General features: G+C 62.0%; 9 protein-coding genes across 9 annotated transcripts; 5 read left to right on the plus strand and 4 right to left on the minus strand.

Moving 5' to 3' along the window:
• Window positions 1-838: 838 nt before the first annotated feature.
• Window positions 839-1,450, plus strand: COLE_03298 (uncharacterized protein; the record flags this gene model as incomplete). The annotated part of the gene is made up of 5 exons (XM_018420588.2): window positions 839-845; window positions 896-940; window positions 986-1,017; window positions 1,098-1,188; window positions 1,233-1,450. The coding sequence occupies 5 exons, from the start codon at window positions 839-841 to the stop codon at window positions 1,448-1,450; spliced, it is 393 nt and encodes a 130-aa protein (XP_018274921.2).
• A 942-nt stretch (window positions 1,451-2,392) lies between these two features.
• COLE_03299 (uncharacterized protein) lies at window positions 2,393-3,037 on the plus strand (the record flags this gene model as incomplete). Its single annotated transcript, XM_018427097.2, has 2 exons — window positions 2,393-2,721; window positions 2,758-3,037. 2 exons carry the CDS (start codon window positions 2,393-2,395, stop codon window positions 3,035-3,037), a joined length of 609 nt encoding a protein of 202 aa, XP_018274922.2.
• A 733-nt stretch (window positions 3,038-3,770) lies between these two features.
• COLE_03300 (uncharacterized protein) lies at window positions 3,771-6,072 on the minus strand (the record flags this gene model as incomplete). Its single annotated transcript, XM_018424667.2, has 3 exons — window positions 3,771-5,480; window positions 5,657-5,951; window positions 6,044-6,072. 3 exons carry the CDS (start codon window positions 6,070-6,072, stop codon window positions 3,771-3,773), a joined length of 2,034 nt encoding a protein of 677 aa, XP_018274923.1.
• Window positions 6,073-6,543: 471 nt separating this feature from the next.
• COLE_03301 (uncharacterized protein) lies at window positions 6,544-7,524 on the minus strand (the record flags this gene model as incomplete). Its single annotated transcript, XM_018426123.2, has 4 exons — window positions 6,544-7,068; window positions 7,112-7,195; window positions 7,232-7,332; window positions 7,401-7,524. 4 exons carry the CDS (start codon window positions 7,522-7,524, stop codon window positions 6,544-6,546), a joined length of 834 nt encoding a protein of 277 aa, XP_018274924.1.
• Window positions 7,525-7,790: 266 nt separating this feature from the next.
• COLE_03302 (uncharacterized protein) lies at window positions 7,791-8,358 on the plus strand (the record flags this gene model as incomplete). The annotated part of the gene is made up of 2 exons (XM_018424668.2): window positions 7,791-8,097; window positions 8,240-8,358. 2 exons carry the CDS (start codon window positions 7,791-7,793, stop codon window positions 8,356-8,358), a joined length of 426 nt encoding a protein of 141 aa, XP_018274925.1.
• A 502-nt stretch (window positions 8,359-8,860) lies between these two features.
• On the minus strand, window positions 8,861-9,172 carry COLE_03303 (mitochondrial 37S ribosomal protein uS12m; the record flags this gene model as incomplete). Its single annotated transcript, XM_018424669.2, has 1 exon — window positions 8,861-9,172. The coding sequence occupies one exon, from the start codon at window positions 9,170-9,172 to the stop codon at window positions 8,861-8,863; it is 312 nt and encodes a 103-aa protein (XP_018274926.1).
• Window positions 9,173-9,601: 429 nt separating this feature from the next.
• COLE_03304 (uncharacterized protein) lies at window positions 9,602-12,545 on the plus strand (the record flags this gene model as incomplete). Its single annotated transcript, XM_018421052.2, has 3 exons — window positions 9,602-9,931; window positions 9,991-11,069; window positions 11,105-12,545. The coding sequence occupies 3 exons, from the start codon at window positions 9,602-9,604 to the stop codon at window positions 12,543-12,545; spliced, it is 2,850 nt and encodes a 949-aa protein (XP_018274927.2).
• A 238-nt stretch (window positions 12,546-12,783) lies between these two features.
• Window positions 12,784-15,130, minus strand: COLE_03305 (uncharacterized protein; the record flags this gene model as incomplete). Its single annotated transcript, XM_018420587.1, has 3 exons — window positions 12,784-14,378; window positions 14,524-14,835; window positions 14,908-15,130. 3 exons carry the CDS (start codon window positions 15,128-15,130, stop codon window positions 12,784-12,786), a joined length of 2,130 nt encoding a protein of 709 aa, XP_018274928.1.
• A 2,037-nt stretch (window positions 15,131-17,167) lies between these two features.
• COLE_03306 (uncharacterized protein) lies at window positions 17,168-18,367 on the plus strand (the record flags this gene model as incomplete). Its single annotated transcript, XM_018424670.2, has 2 exons — window positions 17,168-17,942; window positions 18,222-18,367. 2 exons carry the CDS (start codon window positions 17,168-17,170, stop codon window positions 18,365-18,367), a joined length of 921 nt encoding a protein of 306 aa, XP_018274929.1.
• Between the last annotated feature and the right edge of the window lie 1,002 nt (window positions 18,368-19,369).

Genomic DNA, 19,369 nt, shown 5'->3' on the forward strand with positions numbered 1-19,369 from the left:
CACAAGAACGGCGCACGGCGTCCTTGACGATAAGAACGAGTGATAGCGACAGATACAGGATTGGATAAAAGAAAGAACAGCCGCGGTGTGGGGTGGGATTAGATTTGGATCCTATGGAGCGAGATTACAAGATTACCGGCCGGCGACCATCCGCGCCCATGTGACGTGACGTCGTCGCACCTCGATCGTCCCCGTTTGTGCGCTTCACGCGCTTCACCCGATCACCTTCGCACCTACTCCTCCAACACTTGGCATCCGGCGCGCATCGTTCAGCTTGAACATCTCCGTCTCCATCTCCAGCCCTAATCCCGCGTCGAACTAGCCCTAGCGTCCGGCACGCCGACATAGCTCCTCACACGAGGCCCTCCACTCCACCCCCACCCCCCGCCCATACGCACCAGCACCATGGCCCACAACGCCACGTCCTGCGCCTCCAAGTGGGGCGAGAACATCATCGTCCTGCCCCCCACAGCGCAGCTGCAAGCGCTGCTGACGGTGATCCGCGACGAGAGGACCGGCCGGTGAGGGTGCGGGCGGAGGCAAAATTTGCTGACGGCAGTGGCGACTTTGTCTTGTGAGCAGCGCCGAGCGCGCGCGCCTGTGCCTGCGCGCATCCGCCGGCTGCGGTGTGCAGCAGCGAAGCCTAACCCCAGCTACTCGGACCGCATCATCCGCCTGCTCGTCGAGGAGGGTATGTGACAGGCCGCAGGCCGCAGGCCGGAACCGGCTGACCGCAGGCCTCAACCACCTCCCTGTTGTGCCGCAGACGGTCAAGACGCCCACGGGCGTGCAGTTCCCGGGCGTCGCGTTCGAGGGCCGCATTTGCGGCGTGTCGATTATGCGCGGTGCGTTAGAGAGGACCCGACCGGACACCGACTACTGGTGCTGACGACAGCGGGCGAGGCTATGGAGGCCGGGTTGCGTGACTGCTGCCGCTCGGGTGCGTACCCGCGCGATTACGTGGTGGATATATAGCTGACGCCAGTCCGCATCGGCAAGGTAAGCGGCTATCGATGTGTGATGCGCGATGCTGACGCGCCGTGTAGATTCTGATCCAGCGTGTAAGTCAAGAAACGGAGATGCAAGACTGATGGCAGGACGAGGAGACGGCGCAGCCGAAGCTCTTCTACGCCAAGCTTCCCGACGACATTGCGCAGCGGTACTGCCTCCTCCTGGACCCGATGCTGGGTGAGTCGTGACTCTGCTGGTGGGATATCCGCCACTAACCCCAGCCACCGGGGGCTCGTGCCTCAAGGCCATCGAGGTTCTCCTCGAGCAGGGAGTCAAGGAGGAGCGCATCCTCTTCCTCAACCTCATCGCCTCCCCCGAGGGCATCAAGAATGTGCAGGCAAAGTTCCCCAAGCTCAAGGTCATCACGGCCTGGGTCGACGAGGGCCTTGACGCCAAGCAGTACATCACTCCGGGCCTGGGTGACTTTGGCGACCGGTGAGTTGAGACACCGTGCGGCGCTTACGCGAGCTACTTCCTTTGATCATTTGCATAGATAGGGCTTGATGGAGTGGTGTTTGAGGCTGTTGCGGAGCATGCGTGGGACTTGCTTACACAGGTGCCCGAGGCCAAAGTGCCACCAACTCCAAGTGCCACACGCCGGAGGGTCGGAGATATGAGTGGAAGCGATTTTTGAGGGGAGTGGGTGCCCTCCACCCCAGAGCCCAGAGAGGCCGAGGAGGGACCGGAGGGATTAGCCCACAACGAGGGGGGATTGGATTGGTTGAATTTATATTTGCTGCCGCTTTCAATACTCCGCTTGAGAGACCACCTGATATCCCCCCTCCTCCACTCGATCCTTTCCTCTCTCCTCTACACCTCAAAACCATCCCAGTCAATCAACAACAAGGTGAGCATCCACCGCCGGGATACACCAGAGCGGGACATTGCCCACTACTCTGAGCGTAGACTTCGGAGTGCGCCTCCACAACGCCTTACCAGTGTATCCCGCCACCCGCCAAAGTCGAGGAAATCCTGCTGACACATTTCTTCTGTATCTCGCCCCGCCCCGCCCCGCCCCCCTCGTTCAACACACTTGCCTTCTTCTTCTTTCCCACCTTAGACATCAAGATGTACGGCGCCCCCCGTTCCGGAAACTGCTTCAACTGTGGCCAGCGTGCGTGTGGTGTGGTGTGTGGTGTGACTGGTAGCAGGGGGCCTTCCTTTACGTGTGGGATTGCCGCTCTGCTGCCATGTCGTTGCGTTTCTGTTGTGGGGTCGTGTCATCGCCGGGGCAGATCCCCGTCGTGTGTCGTGCTGTGTACGGGTGTGGCGAGCGAGCGCGAAGGCGTGGAGCGAGCTATTAGCCAGTACATAGCGCCTTTCTCCCCCACCGTCTCCCTGCTCATATCTATGAGTGGCTGGCCCGGTCGGGGCGGACCACATGCACATGTCGATCATCTCCCTCATGTTAATGGCTCTGCGACCCCGCAATTCCCGCAATCAACACGCGCCCTGCGTCATGACATCTCAACTAACTTTTAAGCCGGCCACATCGCCCAGGTCTGCCCTGACGCTGGCGTCCCCACCTGCTACTCGTGTGGCCAGGCCGGCCACCTCAGCCGCGAGTGCCCCCAGCCCAAGCCCAAGGCTTGCTACACCTGCGGCCAGGAGGGCCACCTCTCCTCGGCCTGCCCCCAGGGCCCCGCCGCCTCTGGCTTCGGCGGCCCCGCCGGCGGCGAGTGCTACCGCTGCGGCAAGCCCGGCCACATCGTGAGCTCGTGCCTGTTCTCCCCAAACTAACCGCAGGCCCGCCTCTGCCCCGAGAGCGGTGACGGAGCCGGCTACGGCGGCGGCTACGGCGGCGGTGGCTTCGCTGGCGGCGCCGGCGGCGGCGGCTTCGGCTCCAAGTCGTGCTACACCTGCGGCGGTGTCGGCCACATCTCGCGCGACTGCCCCTCGGGCGGCGGCGGCCGCTTCGGCGGTGGTGCCGGCGGCGCCGGCGGCTTCGGCTCGCGCAAGTGCTACAACTGTGGCCAGGATGGCCACATCTCGCGCGACTGCCCCCAGGAGCAGGGCCGCACTGTGAGTCTCGTGTGTTTGCATCTCTAACCCCAGTGCTACGGCTGCGGCCAGGTCGGCCACATCAACGCCAACTGCCCCGCCAACCAGCAGGCCCCCGCCGCTTAATTGCCTGAGCTGAGCTGAGCGCGCGGCGGCGCAACGAGCGACGAGCGAGTGCGAGTTGTCCAGTTGTGAAGCGAAGAAGATCATGCCACCACTATCCGACCGAACTGAATCCATCTGAATCCGATCCCGACCCATGTCGCACTGTACATTTTCAGCCGACTTTTAAACCTTTCTTTTCTTTGCCCTCCTCCTTTTCCCCATTCATGTGTTTCATCTCTAGTCGTTCCGTTATCCGTGGCGGGCCCCGGCCCGCTTTGTACACCACCTGGCGCAGGAGAGACCGTCCTGGACGGTTAGGTAGCAGTGGTGCGATGAAAGAAGTGAGACGCGAGCAGGATGGAGCAAAGGTGGATTGTGGCAGTGCACAGGGGAGACCGGGTGCGCAAGGCTGAGTTTATGAGATTATGCGAAGGAGATGGAAGATGCAACCATGGACGCACTTCGGTCGTGTGACCATCTAATTCCGCATCAGTGCAGTCGTAGTCAAACAACGATGGTCCCCCGCACCTATCACGAACACGGTAGCATACGCAACTCTATAGATTACCACAACACACGGCCGCCCTCCCATCCGCATCTCTGAGACGCGAATCCTCAACTACAGACGTACAACGGACAAGAAGCAAGGTACACTACTCCACGCGGAGATTTGCGACGCCCGCAGTGGGCGGGGCTGGAGCTTGGGTGGTGGCGGGCGGGCCGGGGGCGGCGGTGCTTGCCGGCGGCGGCACAGGAGACGAGGGCGCCGTGGTCATGACGGACGGGGGCGTGGCAGGCGGCTGCGGAGCCTGAGCAACCTGTCCCTGCGGGGTGGCTGCGCGCGGCGGAGGGTTGGTCATCGTCTCGGCGATAACGAACTGTGGGCGCTCGAGCTCCTGGGCACGCTCCCGCGCCTCAATGCGCTGGCGGTCGCGCTCATCCTCGTCGTCGTCGCTCAGCTCGGGGCCCAGGCCGGAGAGCATCTCCTCTGCGCCGGGGGGCAGCGTCGCGACCGAGCGTGTAGAGCGCGCGGTACGCATTGAGCGGATACTCCCTGCACGCTGGACGCCCGGTTCGATCACGCCAGGAGTAGCGGTGCCGCTCTCCTTGCTCGGTGGTAGGGCAAGGCGGAGGAGCGACGTGTACGGCTGGCGGCACACGGGGCAGTACCAGCCCTTTGCCTTCTTCTTGCGGCGGGGTGCAGGGGCTGGGGCCGGGGCGGGCGCTGGCGCCGGTGCTGGCGTCGCCATGCCTCCACCCACACCCATGCCCATCTGCGGCACTTCCTCAGTTCCGGCCGCGGCTGGGGCGTCGTCGTCGCGTCTGGCCACGCGGCCGCCCGCACCGAACTCGACCATGCCAACAGCACACTCCCGGCACACCACAAGGTGACGGCATGGGAGGAGGACGACGTCACGCGGGCTGGTGAGGCAAACGATGCACTCGTTTGGTGCGGACGCGTAAGGGTCAGATGAAGTGGGAGGGTAGCTGGAGTCCGCGCCAGCCGCGGACGAGAGACCGTAGATCTCCTTGAGGAGGAAGCTGTGGGGACCGATCTGCGCCTCGCGGCGCACGACCTTAACCACCCACACGCGCTTGCCCGTACCAGAGTGCGCGGTCGATCCCGCATCCGGCACCCACGTCCCGCTGACGAGGATGTGGGTGAGCTGAGCATTGCGGCGGCGGAGCGGCTCGCCCTCAGGCCCAAGGCCCTCAAGCGAGATGACGAGACGCATACCGTGCTCATCTTCCTTTTTCTCTTCCTTCTTCTCTTCCTCAGCTGGCGCTTCGGTGGTCGCCATCATCTCAATGTTGGCCTCGAGATCGGGCTCGCGTTGTCTACGGAACAGCCCGAAGCGGCGGCTAGGCTGTGACTGCTCCTGATTGAGCTCGGGAATGGCTGCAAGGTCGGGCTGAACGGCCGGCTCGACGCGCTCGCCGCTAGTGCGGCTGGTGTCCTCACTCGCGCGGGGAGCTTGGGCCTTCTTGTCATCTTCTTCCTCGATTGCCTCCTCGACCAGGGGAATTGGCACAATCGCATGGTCCAAGTCGAGCGCAGCCTCCCTTGGAAGCTCGAACGACTTGTTGAAGCCACCCGGGCGCACTCCCGTGTACATGACCCGAGGCGTCTCCGATTCGAGTCTATCACCGCTCTTGTTGGTCGGGGCGGGGTGCAGCGTGAGCGAGATCTTGACCAGTGGCGTCATGACATCGTAGTTGAACTTGAGAAGGTGCAGGGGCCGCGCGAGAGGCACGGGCGCAGCCGTCACGTCCGCCTCTGGAACGTGCTCGAGTGGATGAAGCAGGAGCGACGGGCGCTTGAGATTGACGAGAGCCTGGAGGGTGGTCGTAGAGTGGAGACCCTACAGGTTAGCGCCATGATGCACGGTTGAAACCCAGCGAGAACAGAGCGCAAGTCGATGAGAGAGTGATGGCGGCAAAGCAAGCCGTTCTCATAATCCGTCCGCGCCCTGCGGTCGCATGACGATGCGAGGCGCAGGACGCCCCCAGTTCCAAATCCGCTCACTTCCTTACTCACCTCCTCGCCCTTCGCCTTGTCGACCCAGCGTTTGATGACGTCGACAGAGACGGCGTGGCCGTCCCCGGCATCAGTCCAGCCGGGCTGGTCGTCGTCCCCAACATCTGGCCCGAAGATGGTCTCGCGCTTGCGAACCTTGACCTCATCCTTCGGCTCGCTGCCAGGAAGGGCGCCGTCGACGACTACAGTTTGTTGAACAGTTGGATAATAAGCGGGGGCGAAGAGACGGGGCGGGCCTAGGAACGAGCTTGCGCGGCTCTGGCGGCGACCGGCCATTAAGCCTGACGTTGTGTCGCTGTAATCAGTACTGAAAGCTTAGAAGCCCATCTGGCGTGTCCAGTTGTCACGAGAGAACAAAGGAACACGACGAGGAAAGGAAGAACTCACGCCGAAGCCCAGTGGGAAAGGGCGGCCATAGTAGAGCGGGCCGGTGCGCTGCGGTGCTGGAAGTGAGAAGAATGTGGAGCGAGGAGTACGTCTGCTTCTGGCGTGTAGCGAACAGACTTCGAGAGCGCAGAAGAGTTGATGCGAGTTGGTTGTAGTTGTGGAAACGTGTGATGAGATGGAGCAATTGACCGAGATGGTGGGGTTCAAGAGGGTGGCGGCGTACCACTTCTCAGAATTGCTTCCGTCTTATTAGGACCCTGCCTAGACCCATCGCTGCCGTCATGCGCGGATAAGATGAGATCTCCAGAACACCCACGTCGCTCTCGTACAACATGCATGCTCAAAAATACAATGTGCGCAGGCGGGCGGTGGCAGTGTGGATGAATGAAGATAATGATGGGTCAGCAATGAGGCGGTGGCGTGGCCGAGGGCCGACGGCCTCTTTGCCAAGGCGGCTGCGCTTCAGGACCCGCAGCCGAGGAGTTGTAATGGGTAATGAGCTAGATCCACTCCTCGTCGCCCTCGGCGTCGGCGGCAGCGTACCCGGCGTACTGGGCACCGCCGAGCTCGTCGTCGTCTTCTTCCTCGACCTCGTCCTCCTCTTCGCTCTCTGCTGCCTCCATCGCATCGCCGAGCATGTCCGCGAACTCGTCGAGGTCGTCGTCGCTGTCCTCGATAATCTCGACAGACTTGATCTTGCCCTGGGCCGGCGATGATACTGGCGCCTGGCCCTTCTTCTTTGCGGCAGCCTTCTTAGGTGCAGCCTTCTTGGGAGCAGCCTTCTTCTTGGTCGCCTTGCCCTTCTTTGGCGCCTCAGACGAGGGGAGGACCGGGTCCAAGTCGGCCGCCGAGGGCACCTGCTTGCGCGCTACGCTCTTGCCTGCCGTCGGAGCACGCTTAGCCTTCTTCGCAGGGGGAGGGGCTGACGGCTCTGCTGCAGGGAAAGCACCGTTCACACGCTGCGCCGAGAGTGTTCGGTTCTGCGTGAGGTGCAGCGTCGAGGGGAGGGCGTGAAGCGTGAATGTCTGGTGTTAGGGTGAAAGAGCAAGAACCCGGGTAAGTTCGCACCTGCTGGTCCTCGTTCCATACGAGCACACACTCGCGCGGCTTGCTGCTCTCTTCACGCACGTCAAACACCTGGCTCTGTCCCGACTGCTATCAGCTCCGCCTCTGGTACAAATAGCTCACGCTGAGGTCGAAGGAGAGGACGCGCCCTCCTGTCACGCCGGATGGCGCGGGTTCGAGGACACCGGGTGTGTCGGCCGCCACGCTGGCCGGCTTGAAAGCATCTGGAGTTAGCTCTGCTTTTCAAATACACAACGGTAGGATTTCAGGCCCCCTTGCCTGTTCCACTCACACTTGAGCGCCACCACATCGTCGTGAGGCCGCTTCTTGCCGCGCAGAGCGTCACGCGCACTGTCGGCGAACTTGAGGGGAAATGTGCCATCCGGCAGGGCGATGAGTGGATCTGCGGTGCTCATGACATGAAGTGTTGGATATGAACAAGAGCAAGAGTTGAAAGAGGATGAAGAGATGAAGGAGATGGAGTTGTGATGGTGATGAATGGCGCATGCCTTGTCCCCATCGGCCATCCGTAAATGGGCTGCCCGAGCTATCGACCCCGCAACGCCTTCCGCTTCCCCGCACTCCCACGTGGCCGGAATCCGCCCAATCTCCTTTTGCCTCTTGACTTTCCCGACTTCTTCATCTCTATTTGATCTCCTTGATCCTCTCCTCCCTTGTGGCCATGTCGTTCCCCGCCGCCCTCCGACCCGCCGCGCGCAGCGCGTACCGCGACGTGCTCCGCGCCGCACGCGTCACCTTCCACGCCGATCCCACTCGGCACGCGCAGTTCGTGGCTGCCATCCGACCAACTTTCATGTCGGCCACCCTTACCGACCCGTCCAAGCCACCTGCGCAGCCGCTTGAGGGTCCGCCCGTGGACTTTGCCGCGCCCGAGGAGATTCAGAAGCGTATTGCGGAGTGGAAGGAGGTCGCAACGTTTCTGCGCAAGAACGTCGTGCAGGGACGGCAGGATGAGTCTGGGACTTTCAGTGAGTGTCGCGTGATGGAGAGTGATGGGCGAAGGCTGGCAGAGGCATGAGAAGACAGAGAGAGGGCTGAGCGATAAACCACGGCCTCTGAGGCCTGAACGAGAGCTCTCAGATGCGCACCCGACCTGGAGACTGACGATAGAACTGCGCGTGACCAAGGACACGGATCTCGGTGACAATGAGACGATCAAGGCGCCCAAGCCGATGCCCATCACGCCCTTTCCTAACCGCGGAAAGCGCCGCAGGAAGTGCGGCGAGTAGACGAGGAGTGAGGAGCGCACGTTGTAGAAACCGCGCTTGACGGTAGAGACGCTAGATGCTCTCGGGTTATAGGACACAACTCATAGCATGCACTTTGTGCAATCATCAGTCTGCTATTCGCCCGCGCCTGCAAACGATCTAGAATAGTGCATCTCCTCTACTACGTCTAGTTCTTCTTCGGCTTCTTCACGCCATACTTGGAGCGTGAAGAGACGCGGCCCGCGACACCGTTCAGGTCGAGCGCGCCACGGACGACCTTGTAGCTGAGGTTAGTTCAGCTGTTGCGAAGCACCTCTCAATCACGGGGCAGACGCATTGAAGCAAGCAGCGGGTAAAGTAGATCAGTCCTCGTATGAGGGGGATCAACAGACCGATAATGCGACGTCTCCGCAGCCGAAGTGGAGGGCCATCTGCAACGTTCCCCCATCTTCGTAGAAGCCTCAAAGAACTCCTCGACCTCTCCGATCCCCAACCTATCGCGCGCCCACTAGCTCGCAAGAACTCACCGACAACCAGGAATATCCTTTGTCCGTCCTCCGCGAATGAGCACGACGTGGTGTTCCTGCAGATTGTGCCCCTCGCCCGGGATGTAGGCGATGCACGACTGGCCCGTCGACAGCTTGACCTTGCACACCTTACGCACGGCCGAGTTGGGCTTACGCGGCTTGACGGTGTAGACCTTGCTCACGACGCCCTTCTTCTGGAAGCACTGCTCAAGGAGCGGTGCCTTGGACTGCTTGACGATCTTCTTGCGGCACCCGCGGAGGACTAGAATTAGTATCCAGTCTGTGAACAGAAGCGTGAGAGCGAGCATGAAATGCTGCAGCTCCACAAATGCAGCAGTCCTCGTGACCCGCATCAGCTAGATGCTAACCTTGTCCAACAGTCGACTTCTGTGCCGGAAGAGTGGAGGAGAATGGCCGGGATGCAAGCGCGGCGACCGGGGATGGGAGGGCGTGGGGGCGGATGACGCGCGAGGTCGAGGCGACGGGCGCGCGCACCGCAAGGCGCGAAAAGGATGCCGAGAGCGCCGACGCGGCGTACCGTGAAAGCATGATGGTGTGCTGAAGGCGATCTTGAGCCGAACTCTCGACTCTGAACATCTCGAGAAAGGCGACCGTCGAAATCGCCCGGCCGTAAAATGACGTGGCCCACGTGCATGCCCTCCACCGGCATATCACTCCTCCAGAGATTTCTGAAGTGCAGACCTTCACGTAGACGAAGTATCAACAACATCGCCGCCATGGACGCGGATTTCATTCCCCTCGAGGGCACGCCGGTGCCGACACCCAAGACGCAGCGCGTACGCGAGCCCAAGGGTCATCAGACTACGCTCTTCGTCTCGTCTCTCCCCTACAACGCTACCTCGACCGACCTGGTAACGCATTTCTCGTTCATCGGACCGGTGCGCCATGGTTTCGTCGCGACGGACCGCGACAGTGGCAAGTCCAAGGGCGTGGGTTACGTTACCTATGCAATGAAAGAGGACGCTGAGCGTGCCGTTACCGAGCTCAACGGGAGCGAGTTCGGCGCCAAGGGGCGTAAAATTCGTGTGTCGTGGGCCGACAAGAAAGTGAGTCGGATTGCGGGGGTGGAGAACGACGGGCTGCAGATGGATAGAGTTGACAACAGCCGGACAAGGATGTTACGGAAGCGCGGCCCACTAAGAAAGCCCGTGTCGCTGCTGGGGACGAGGAAGCCGTTGATGCCGACCCAAATGCGATCCGCACCGTGGTTCTCACTGGCCTCCCGGCCGACATCACCAAACCCGTGCTCTGGAAGAAGGTGCGCAAGGTGCACCCCGGCATTGAGCTCGTGTTTCCCGTCGAGGGCGAGGATGCGACCGCAAACCTCGTCTTCCCCACACACGGCGAGGCCGTCAAGGGCATCCCGAAGCTGCACGGCCACACCTACAAGGGCTCCCTGCTCTCTGCGGTGCTCAAAAAACGCCTCGCAGTTCTATCCAGCAAGGGCGAAGGAAAGGCGCCGAGCCACGCCGGCCGCCTGATCGTGCGCAACCTTGCGTGGGAGACGACTGAGGCCGACCTGCGCGCGACTTTCTTGCCCTTTGGCCCGATCCAGGCCATCGACCTTCCCACGCTGCCGTCCAAGCTCCCCACAGAGCCCGGCAAGCCGGCGCCGCCCCCGCGCGCCCGTGGGTTTGCCTTTGTGTGGTTTATGGCTCGCAAGGACGCGGAGAAGGCCATGGCTGCTATTAATGGCAAGCCGATCAAGGCTGCCCCGAACGCTGCGGTCGCCAAGGGCAAGCAGGGACGGCTGGCGAAGAAGGGCGAGGTCGGCGATGGGCGACCAGTCGCTGTCGACTGGGCTATGAGCAAGGAGAAGTTCGAGGGAGCCAAGAAGAAAGAGGAAACGGAGGAGAGCGAGGACGAGAGCGGGAGTGGCAGTGACAGCGACAGTGACTCTAGCGAAAGCGGGAGCGACTCGAGCGACAGCGACGAGGAGGAGAGCGAAGAGGACGCCGCCAAGGTCGATGCCGACATCGACATGGAGTCCGATAGCGACGACAGTGAGGAGGAAAGCGACGACGACGACGACGACGAAGATGAGGATGACGACGATGACGAGATGGACGACGATGACGACGACGAGGAGGCCGCCAAGCCTAAGCTTCCCGACACCGATGTCGGGAGCACTCTCTTCCTCCGCAACGTGCCATACGAGGCGACAGAGCAGGAGGTCGGCACTCTGTGAGTTCAAATACTCTGTATGCAGCTAACACCAGCTTCCGCTCCTTCGGCCCAATCCGGTACGCCAAGGTGACGATGGACAAGGCGACGGGCCGCACCCGCGGGACAGGTTTCGTGTGCTTCTGGAACAAGGAGCACGCGGACGCCGCCATCGAGGAGGCCGAGCGTGTTGCTTGGGAGACAGGAACAGCTGCACCAGGAAAGGCCGGAGGCGAGCGCAAGAATCCCTTCGCGCTTCCCTCCGTGCTGACAGCGGACCCCTCCTCGTCGTTGGCATCTCGTTTAGTTTTGCACGGGCGAACGCTTAACGTCTCTCGCGCGGTGACGCGTGAGACGGCTGGCCACCTTGCAGAGGACAACCAGCGCGCACGTGAGAAGGGCGACAAGCGCAACACGTACCTCATGCGCGAGGGTGTTGTCTTCCCGAACTCGCCGGCGGCCGCCTCGCTCCCCGCCTCCGAGGTCGAGAAGCGCCAGGCCGCATTCAACGCCCGCAAAACACTTCTCCGCTCCAACCCGTCCCTCTACATCTCAAAGACGCGTCTGAGTATCCGCCAGCTTCCGCTATTCGTTACCGACCGTGGTCTGAAGCGTCTGGGTATCTACGCTGTCCGCGCCTTCGACGACGAGGTCAAGGCGGGTACGCGCGAGGGTCTGACCCGCATTGAGGCGGACGACGACACCCTCTCCCCGGCCCTCGAGGGGCGGAAATTGAAGAAGGGCGAGCGTCAGACCGCCGTCGTCCAGTCGAAGATTGTGCGACAGAACGAAAAGGTCGACCCTCTCATCGGCCGCGGAAGGAGCAAGGGCTACGGTTTCCTGGAGCTGCGCTCGCACAAGGAGGCGCTCAAGGTTCTGCGGTGGGCGAACAACAACCCCGCCGTCGGCCCACTCTTGTGGGAGTGGTGGACGTCCGAGCTCGTGGACATCCGTGACCGCGCGCGCAAGGAGCTCGCTGCGGTCAAGGGTGGCAAGGAAGGCAAGGAGACTGCAGAGGAGCTCGAGGCGCGCCTGAAGAAGCTGGATGCGCGAGTGGCCGAGGGAGACGACCACAGCGGCGGCGGCATGCGCGGCGGCAAGACGCTCATGATCGAGTTCTCGGTCGAGAACGTGCAGGTCGTGCGGCGGCGAGTGGAGAAGACCAACCCGCGCGACCGGCCGGAGCGGGGCGAGCGCAAGAGCAGCGACAGGGACAAGGGCAAGCGCAAGGCCGAGGACAGCGACGATGAGCGCGACAACAAGCGGGCTCGCCGTGACTCGAAGAGCGGCAAGGGCAAGGAGAGGCGCGAGAGGGGAGACGATGAGAAGCGGGACAGGAAGGGCGGCAAGAGCAAGGCCAAGGGCAAGGGCGAGAACAAGCCGGAGGCCAAGGCTAAGGCCGAGAAGGCGGATGAGCCGCGCGGTCTCGAAAAGCTCGGCTCGCACCTGGGCAGCTTGATTGGACGGAAGCGTAAGCAGCGCCGGTCGGGCAAGTGATGGTGGGGCATGGGGATGTAGATCATAGGCATGTACATGTGGACCGGGTTTTGAACGCTAGGTAGCAAATGAGGCTGATTCAGCTTCTGATGGTTTCTACAGTAGTCAAGTTCTTTGAGCACTACTTGACCAATGCCCCTCCAGTCATGCCGTATCTCGCTGCTCGATCGGAAAACGTGTCGTCGCTTTGTTGAAAGACTACATCCTTGGCTACAGATACAACTAACATACACCCAAACTAATACTCCTGAACTGGAATCATCTTGCCGATGGTAGGGCGGCGCTTGCGAGTCTGGTCGCGAATGGTGGGTGTGCCGACGTCGAAGTATCCGAAGCCGCCGAAGAGCTCCTCCTCGTCGGCGACGACGTCGTCGACGCCGTCCATCTCATGGTCGCTGAGGCGGCGGCCCGTGCGGGCGTCGCGCATGACGCCCGAGTGGTCGATGAAGGCCTCGGGGCGCTCGTTGGCCTCGCGCCACAGCTGGATCAGCAGCGAGCGCACCTCCATAAAGTAGTGCTGGAGGGTCTTGAGCAGGCGGCGCGTCTGCAGGTGCTTGGAGCTCATGCAGACGCTGATGCCCTCGTCCTTGATGATGTAGCCGATGCCGTAGCCCTCGGGCGTGACGGGGCCGAAGCCGAAGAGGCGCAGCGCAGGGTTGCCGCAGTTGGACGTCGAGAGCGTCGACGACCCCAGGTCGCTGTATCCCTGGTCGGTGAAGATGGCGGGGATGGGGGGCGGCGTCTGTCCTGACGCCTCGGCGTGCCGCACCTCGCGCTGGATGAGCGAGTACATCGCGTACAGGTGCCGGTCTTGGCCCTTGCCGGCGGAAGCCTCGCGCGTGAGGTCGGTGTGGCGCTTGCATGCGGCACGGAGGGCCTCGATCTTCTCGCCCGGCGTCGCGGTCTCGGAGCAGAATGTCTTGACGAAGTTGACAGAGGGGACGGACACGGTGCGGATCGCCTCCGTGCGTCCGTGCAAGAAGCTTTTGGTCATTGCAGGCTCGTACGTGCTCTCAACGCGGCCGTAGAGCGAGTAATAGGCAGCCTGGAACGCCATCTGAACGAAGGCGTCGGGCGAGAAGCCGTGGCGCTTGATGAAGTTTGCGCCGTAGCCGCGGAACTCGAGGGCCTTGGAGTCGTTCTGGCAGATGAGGTCCGAGATGCGCGTCTCGGCGAAGCGCACGCCGAGCTTGAGGTCGCGCGTGAGGCGCCAGTCGAGCTTCTTGGGGCTCGTGTCGTACTCCCAGTCAATGATGTCGTCGGCGTCGCGCGGCGTCTTGGAGCCCTTGGCGAACGGCGAAGGCTTGGCCTTGAACAGCGACGGCGTGGACGGGTTGATCGACTTGGCGAACAGCAGCACCAGCTCGGTGTAGATGTCCGCCGCGTACCGCAGCACTGTGTGGCCGTCCACACCCGTGTGCTCAAAGTTGACGCCGGCCTCGCCGTCCGCGCACACAATGATCTGCAGCTTGTCGTACCACCGGTTCGTGCAAGTACCGACCTGGACGCCATGCTCGAGGCGGTAGCCACCGCAAAGGAAGTTGGAGCAGAGCTCGCCGACGTCGGCAGGCGCACTGTCGTCGAGGCACACAACGAAAAGCGCCGACTCGACGATCGACAGGCACTTGGCGTTGTGGCGGTTCGACTCGCGCAGCTCGTTGCGAAGCTTGGACCAGATCTTGCGGTTTTCAGTAGTGAGAATACCGACGGCGTTCTGCGAGGTCTCGGACACGGGGAACTTGTCAGCGTCCGACACGATACCCTGCAGGTTGGTCAGGATCTCGCGGTCAGACAGCAGCGGACGGTTCTTGTTGTCGAGCACGTCGAACCAGTCTGTGCGTTAGTAACTGTATGCCGTGGAGCTGTGTCGGGTGGCGGTTTGGTGGAGGTGGCGGCGGGGGCGTGTAGGGAGGAGTGTGGAGTATGCGCCATGTGGAGTGGGAGAGAATGTGATGGAGGGTGGCAAAATGAAACTCACAGAACTGGCCGCGACGAAGCACGACAATGTGGCGCGACTCGTTGTAGGTCTCCATGCGGCAGCCGAGCTCGGTGGGCGCACGGCACGTGGCGAACAATCTCTCGTACTGGCTCATGTCAAGCTGGTTGCCACGGATGGCGTCGGGGGCAAGGTAGCCATTCCGCAGGTCGTGGATGAAATAGAGCGAGGAGAGGATGAGGGAGGAGGCGCGCGAGAGCTGGGGGTCGTTGCGGGGGGTGACGTCGGAAGAGAGGACGAAGAAGGGGTTGAGAGAGAGCACGACCGAGTCCGAGTGGGAGAGGTAGCTCTCGTCTGTGCGGCGTTAGGGCAGTGCCTTGGGGGGAGAGCGGGGCGGTCTCGCCGCCGCTATCTATCATCACTTACACCAGAACTCCTCGATGTAGCTGTCGACGCCCTCGTTGTACTCCTCGAGCTTCTTCTGCCACTTGTGACCCTCGCCGCTCTCAAGGAACTCCTTGACGATCGTCTTGGTCTTGGTGTGCTCCTCCTCATCCTGCAGACCCTCAAGCGCCTCGAGGTAGCGCCTGCAGCTGTCCTCGATGGTGGGGAGGGGCAGCTTGGGCAACACGGCGGGGTAGTGGCTCATGATACCGTTGGGCGCGTCGGGGGCAGTGGGGGTGAGCGTCCCCGCCGGAGCGGGGGGCGCAGAGGGCTTGGTCGCCATCGGAGGGTGGGAGTGGGGGTAGTGTGTGGTGGCGGCTGTGGGGGAGGCGAGTGTGTGTGTAGGGTGAGGTTGTGATGGAGACGAGGTTGAGCGAGATACGGGCTGGGAGGGGGAAGTGGGAGCAAGAGGGGAGTGCTGGGAGATTATAAAGCGGCGGCGAGGGACAGAGGAGCCAGTCGGGTGGAGTGAGGGAGAGGGGAGAGGAGGAGGAGGAGGAGGAGGAGGAGGAGCGTTGAGAGGGGCCATGCCTTGTGGGGTGACGACGAGGTGCAGTGCCGCCTCCACCAGGTCGCGAGAGTGACCGTCCAGTGACCGTGCAGTCTTTCTGCGCGCGACCACTTGGCCAGTAGTGAGTGGCCAGTAGTAGTGACCGGTGTCCGGTCGGTGCGGTGCCTTTGTTCCTTCCGTCCGGGCGGAGTGCGCGCCAGAGGGTGGCTAGATCGTCTGCGAGTGCCAGAGCAGGTAGGTGTATGACTTGTCCAACAAGAGGGTGGAGAGGGGCGGAGGAGGGGGAGGAGAGGGAGGAGAGGGAGGAGAGGGAGGAGAGGGCGGAGCACAGAGGATGACAGAGAGGTCAGTCAGTCCTGGTCTGGTGAGCAGTAGCAGCAGGATGCTGATGAGAGAGAGAGATGGATTTGTCCGGCGGCACATCTCGCTGCGGCGCCACATCCCTTGTTTGATGCCATCATCATTTTTGTAATCAGCCAATTAGCTTTTTCCCATCTACTCGGCAACGTCACTTTGCCGGGCAAGAGGGGCCCATGTGCGGAGATGTGTGGATACTTCAGGGGCAACAATGAGGGGCCACCCGATCCTTTCTTGGATCCATGTCAAGACTTTTGCACCACGCCATCATCAGGTGGCCAGGCGGCAGCGACGAGAGCCACGTCTAGGTCCGAGGTCCCATCCAAGCCTCAAGCCTCTCTCACGCCGCTGCTGGGCTGCCAATGCCGCTTCTCCTCTCCCGCCATCACAGCTGACTGGCTGACGCGCCCCTCACCACCATCTCATCTCGGCCTACATCGGCCTCTAGCCCTCTAACCCCCTGCTTGGCAAGCTCGACGTCGTAGCGTTCCGACCCCGCATATACCGCGTATCCTCCCACTGCATCCGATACGCTGAGCGAGCTCGTTCCTAGTTCCCGTTGTCCAAACATGCACCACTGACACGCCATATCACCTCGGCACACGAGGCAAGGGAGCAGAGGGAGGAGACCGAGACGCACGGCCGAGATTCGGCGTTATACACCTCCCCTATTCCTCCATCCTGATTTCGAACTGAGCGACTGAACATTTCGATTTCCAGCCCGGCTATAGCATCAGACGTGCCTCCACACGGCCTCCGTGACAATGAGCGGGCGCGGATTGGGCGGACGTAGACTTACAGTGCGTGGGAGTGGGAGCGGGGGAGGAGGTGGGGTGCGGGGCTCTTCGGGGGCCACTGCTGGTGTGTCGCGAGACCAACGCGATGTGAGTTCGTGGTTCAGCTTTGCAAAGAGGTGTGCCACAGTCTAGGAAGGGAAGGCCCGTCACGCGTTCGAGGGTGAGCGAATCTCGGGGGGCAGCTAGTTGCAAGCCAAGCCTGCTCGTTGCAGGGCGGGGTGTCGAGCTCCGGATGAGCGGCGCCGGCGTCATGACCACGTTGTGATCGAGATTGTTCTACCGTGTACCGTGTGCGGTACATGGCTAAGAGCACAAACCTCCACTCGCGTGCATGATTTCACCGTTCCACCGTCCCAGATACAATCCACCGGCTGACAAGATCAGCGGAAGACGACGGAGACGTGACGGGCGCGGACGATTGGTAGAGATAGTGGGATATTGAGAATGGCAGAAGCACTCCAAAAATACAGCGGACAGAGCGATGACTCCGAGATCCGAGGTGGAGGTCGACGCGGTATGACGCGTGACGCAATTCACCGTTCCGCCGTCCGTCCACCCCGTCCAACTTCCAACTTCAATGGACGACGACCTCGTCGCGCGCCTCAACGCACTCAAGGGCGTGTCGGCCGGACCTGTGTCCCCCCGCGCCTCCACCGGGCTTGCGGCCGCAGCCCAGTCCGCGGCCGACGATGATATAGCCCTCGACAAGCTTGCACACGCCCTCCCCTCGGCTCCGGATGACGATGACGATCTTGAGGCCCTGCTGGCCAGCATAGGGAGTGACAGCCTTGAAGTCGACTACCTCGAGCCTGGGGGACTAGAGCGCGATGCGAGTACGCTCCTCGACGAGGCCCGACGATACACGACGGCGTCGGAGCCAACTGTCACAGAGACAGAATTGAGGCATAACCCCCAACCTGACGACGACGGAGAGGGCGGCACGGCGGCCTCGACCCTCGAGCGCGCCCTGGCGGAGGCCGCGCTCTCCGACGACGAAACAGCGCCGAGTCCGACCGCCTCACATCTTCCTCAGGCCCGTGTCGCCCCCGTCCGTGCACCGGGGCTCCTAGATCCGTCTCCAGATCCCGAGATGGCGGCCGCGCTCGCCGCGCTCTCCTCCCTCTCCCGGCCGCTGCCCGAGCTGCAAGACGACGACGACGTGCCCGCTGACATGAAGGCGCGCATGGACCTGCTCAGCGGGCTGCGCGGCCCCTCCAATTTTCCCGCTGTGCCCCGCCGCGAGCCCAAGAAGGAGGAGAAGGGGATGGGGCCGCCACCACGCGCCCCCGGACAAGGGTGGGGCATTCCGGGGTACGAGGATGGCCGGGACGACGATCTGGATAGTTGGTGCAGTGAGTCCTGAGGAGGCGGGGGAGGCGGGAATGGCGGGGGTGGCGGAGAGATGTCTTCCCGGTAGAGGTCGGCGAGGCTGGCGAACGCCGCCGGCCGAGGAATGCGCCACGGCGTTCGTCAGCTAGTTCTGTTGCTGTTCTCGCTTCTCTCGCCTCGGTTTTGCATTGTGGCACCGGCCATGTCTCGACAGACTCCCGAGTCCGCCATCTAGCAGCTTTTTCGCCGCACCGCTTTCCAGCAGCTGTTCAACAGTCTTCCATTGCTCACGCTGACCCCAGGTATCTGCAACAAGGACGCCGAGCTGCGCTGCCGCGGCTGCGACGGCGACCTGTATTGCCGCGCGTGCTGGGCTGAGGGACATGGCACGGGGCCCGGGCAGGAGCGTGGACACAAGGCTGATAAGTTTGTATGGCGAGGGCGCTGAGGCGCGGGGAGGCTGGAGCGGGGTTGGGATATCCATGGCATGACATTATCGTACATTAATCGCTCATAGCGTTGTCTCGACATGGAAGGGGTCGCGCGGTTGTCGGTGATGCAGACTGCGAAATCGGACGAAATCACGATCAACTCCCCTCAGTCACCCTACCCTGTCATTCACCTTAGAACTGCAACCTCCCGAATACGATCAGCGGAGTGCTGCTACCTGGTGACTCTGCACAGTGTCAGTCTCCGCCCCTCGTCGTGCACATTCAACACATCACTGCATCAACGCCACGCTGCCGCAGTCGGTACCCGGGTGCCCCTCCTGCACTCAACCCCCTGTCTCCTGGCAGTGTATGGCGTCTGCATAGCTTGCATTGATCCTCACTACGCCCGGTGCCTCCGACTCTAAATAAAGACTAATTGAACCCCAACACACCAACACCAGTGGTGAAACGGTATCATGCGTCGTTGCCATCGACGCGGCGGGGGTTCGACTCCCTCCTGGTGTATGGTAGACTGCGAGAAGCAGCCAACTGTTTTTGCTGCAGAGTATAGATGGGCCCCTGGTGCGAGGAAGGGGCCAGGGTTAACGGAGGAGATTGGTTGGCACGATGGAGGAGTGGCGGAGTAGAGGAACGCTCTTGACCGACGTTGGCACCGGCGTTGATATTTGATAGATGACATGGAATCGCGGATGCCAACTCCCTGGGTATCTGGCTTCTGCGCTACGAGGTGTGACACACAGAGGATCCACGATGCCACGAGCACCGTGAGATCTGTACGAATTATTTTGACGAGAGCGTGGAGACCGTCGTTACACATGTCATCCACTCAAACTTCCTCTTGTGTGCAGCTGTGCACCAAGCCATGGTCCTTTCCGATCTGCCACTTTGCTCGTGCCATGTGCTCATGCCCTCATAGCATCGGACCAAGGCAAAGAGTTTATGCATGTTCCAAATTGAACTGCTGACCCGCCACACCGTTCAGCGCTACATTCCCAACG

This window comes from Cutaneotrichosporon oleaginosum, assembly GCF_008065305.1.
Source record: "Cutaneotrichosporon oleaginosum strain ATCC 20508 chromosome Unknown ATCC20508_contig03, whole genome shotgun sequence".
Taxonomy (NCBI): Eukaryota; Fungi; Basidiomycota; class Tremellomycetes; order Trichosporonales; family Trichosporonaceae; genus Cutaneotrichosporon; species Cutaneotrichosporon oleaginosum.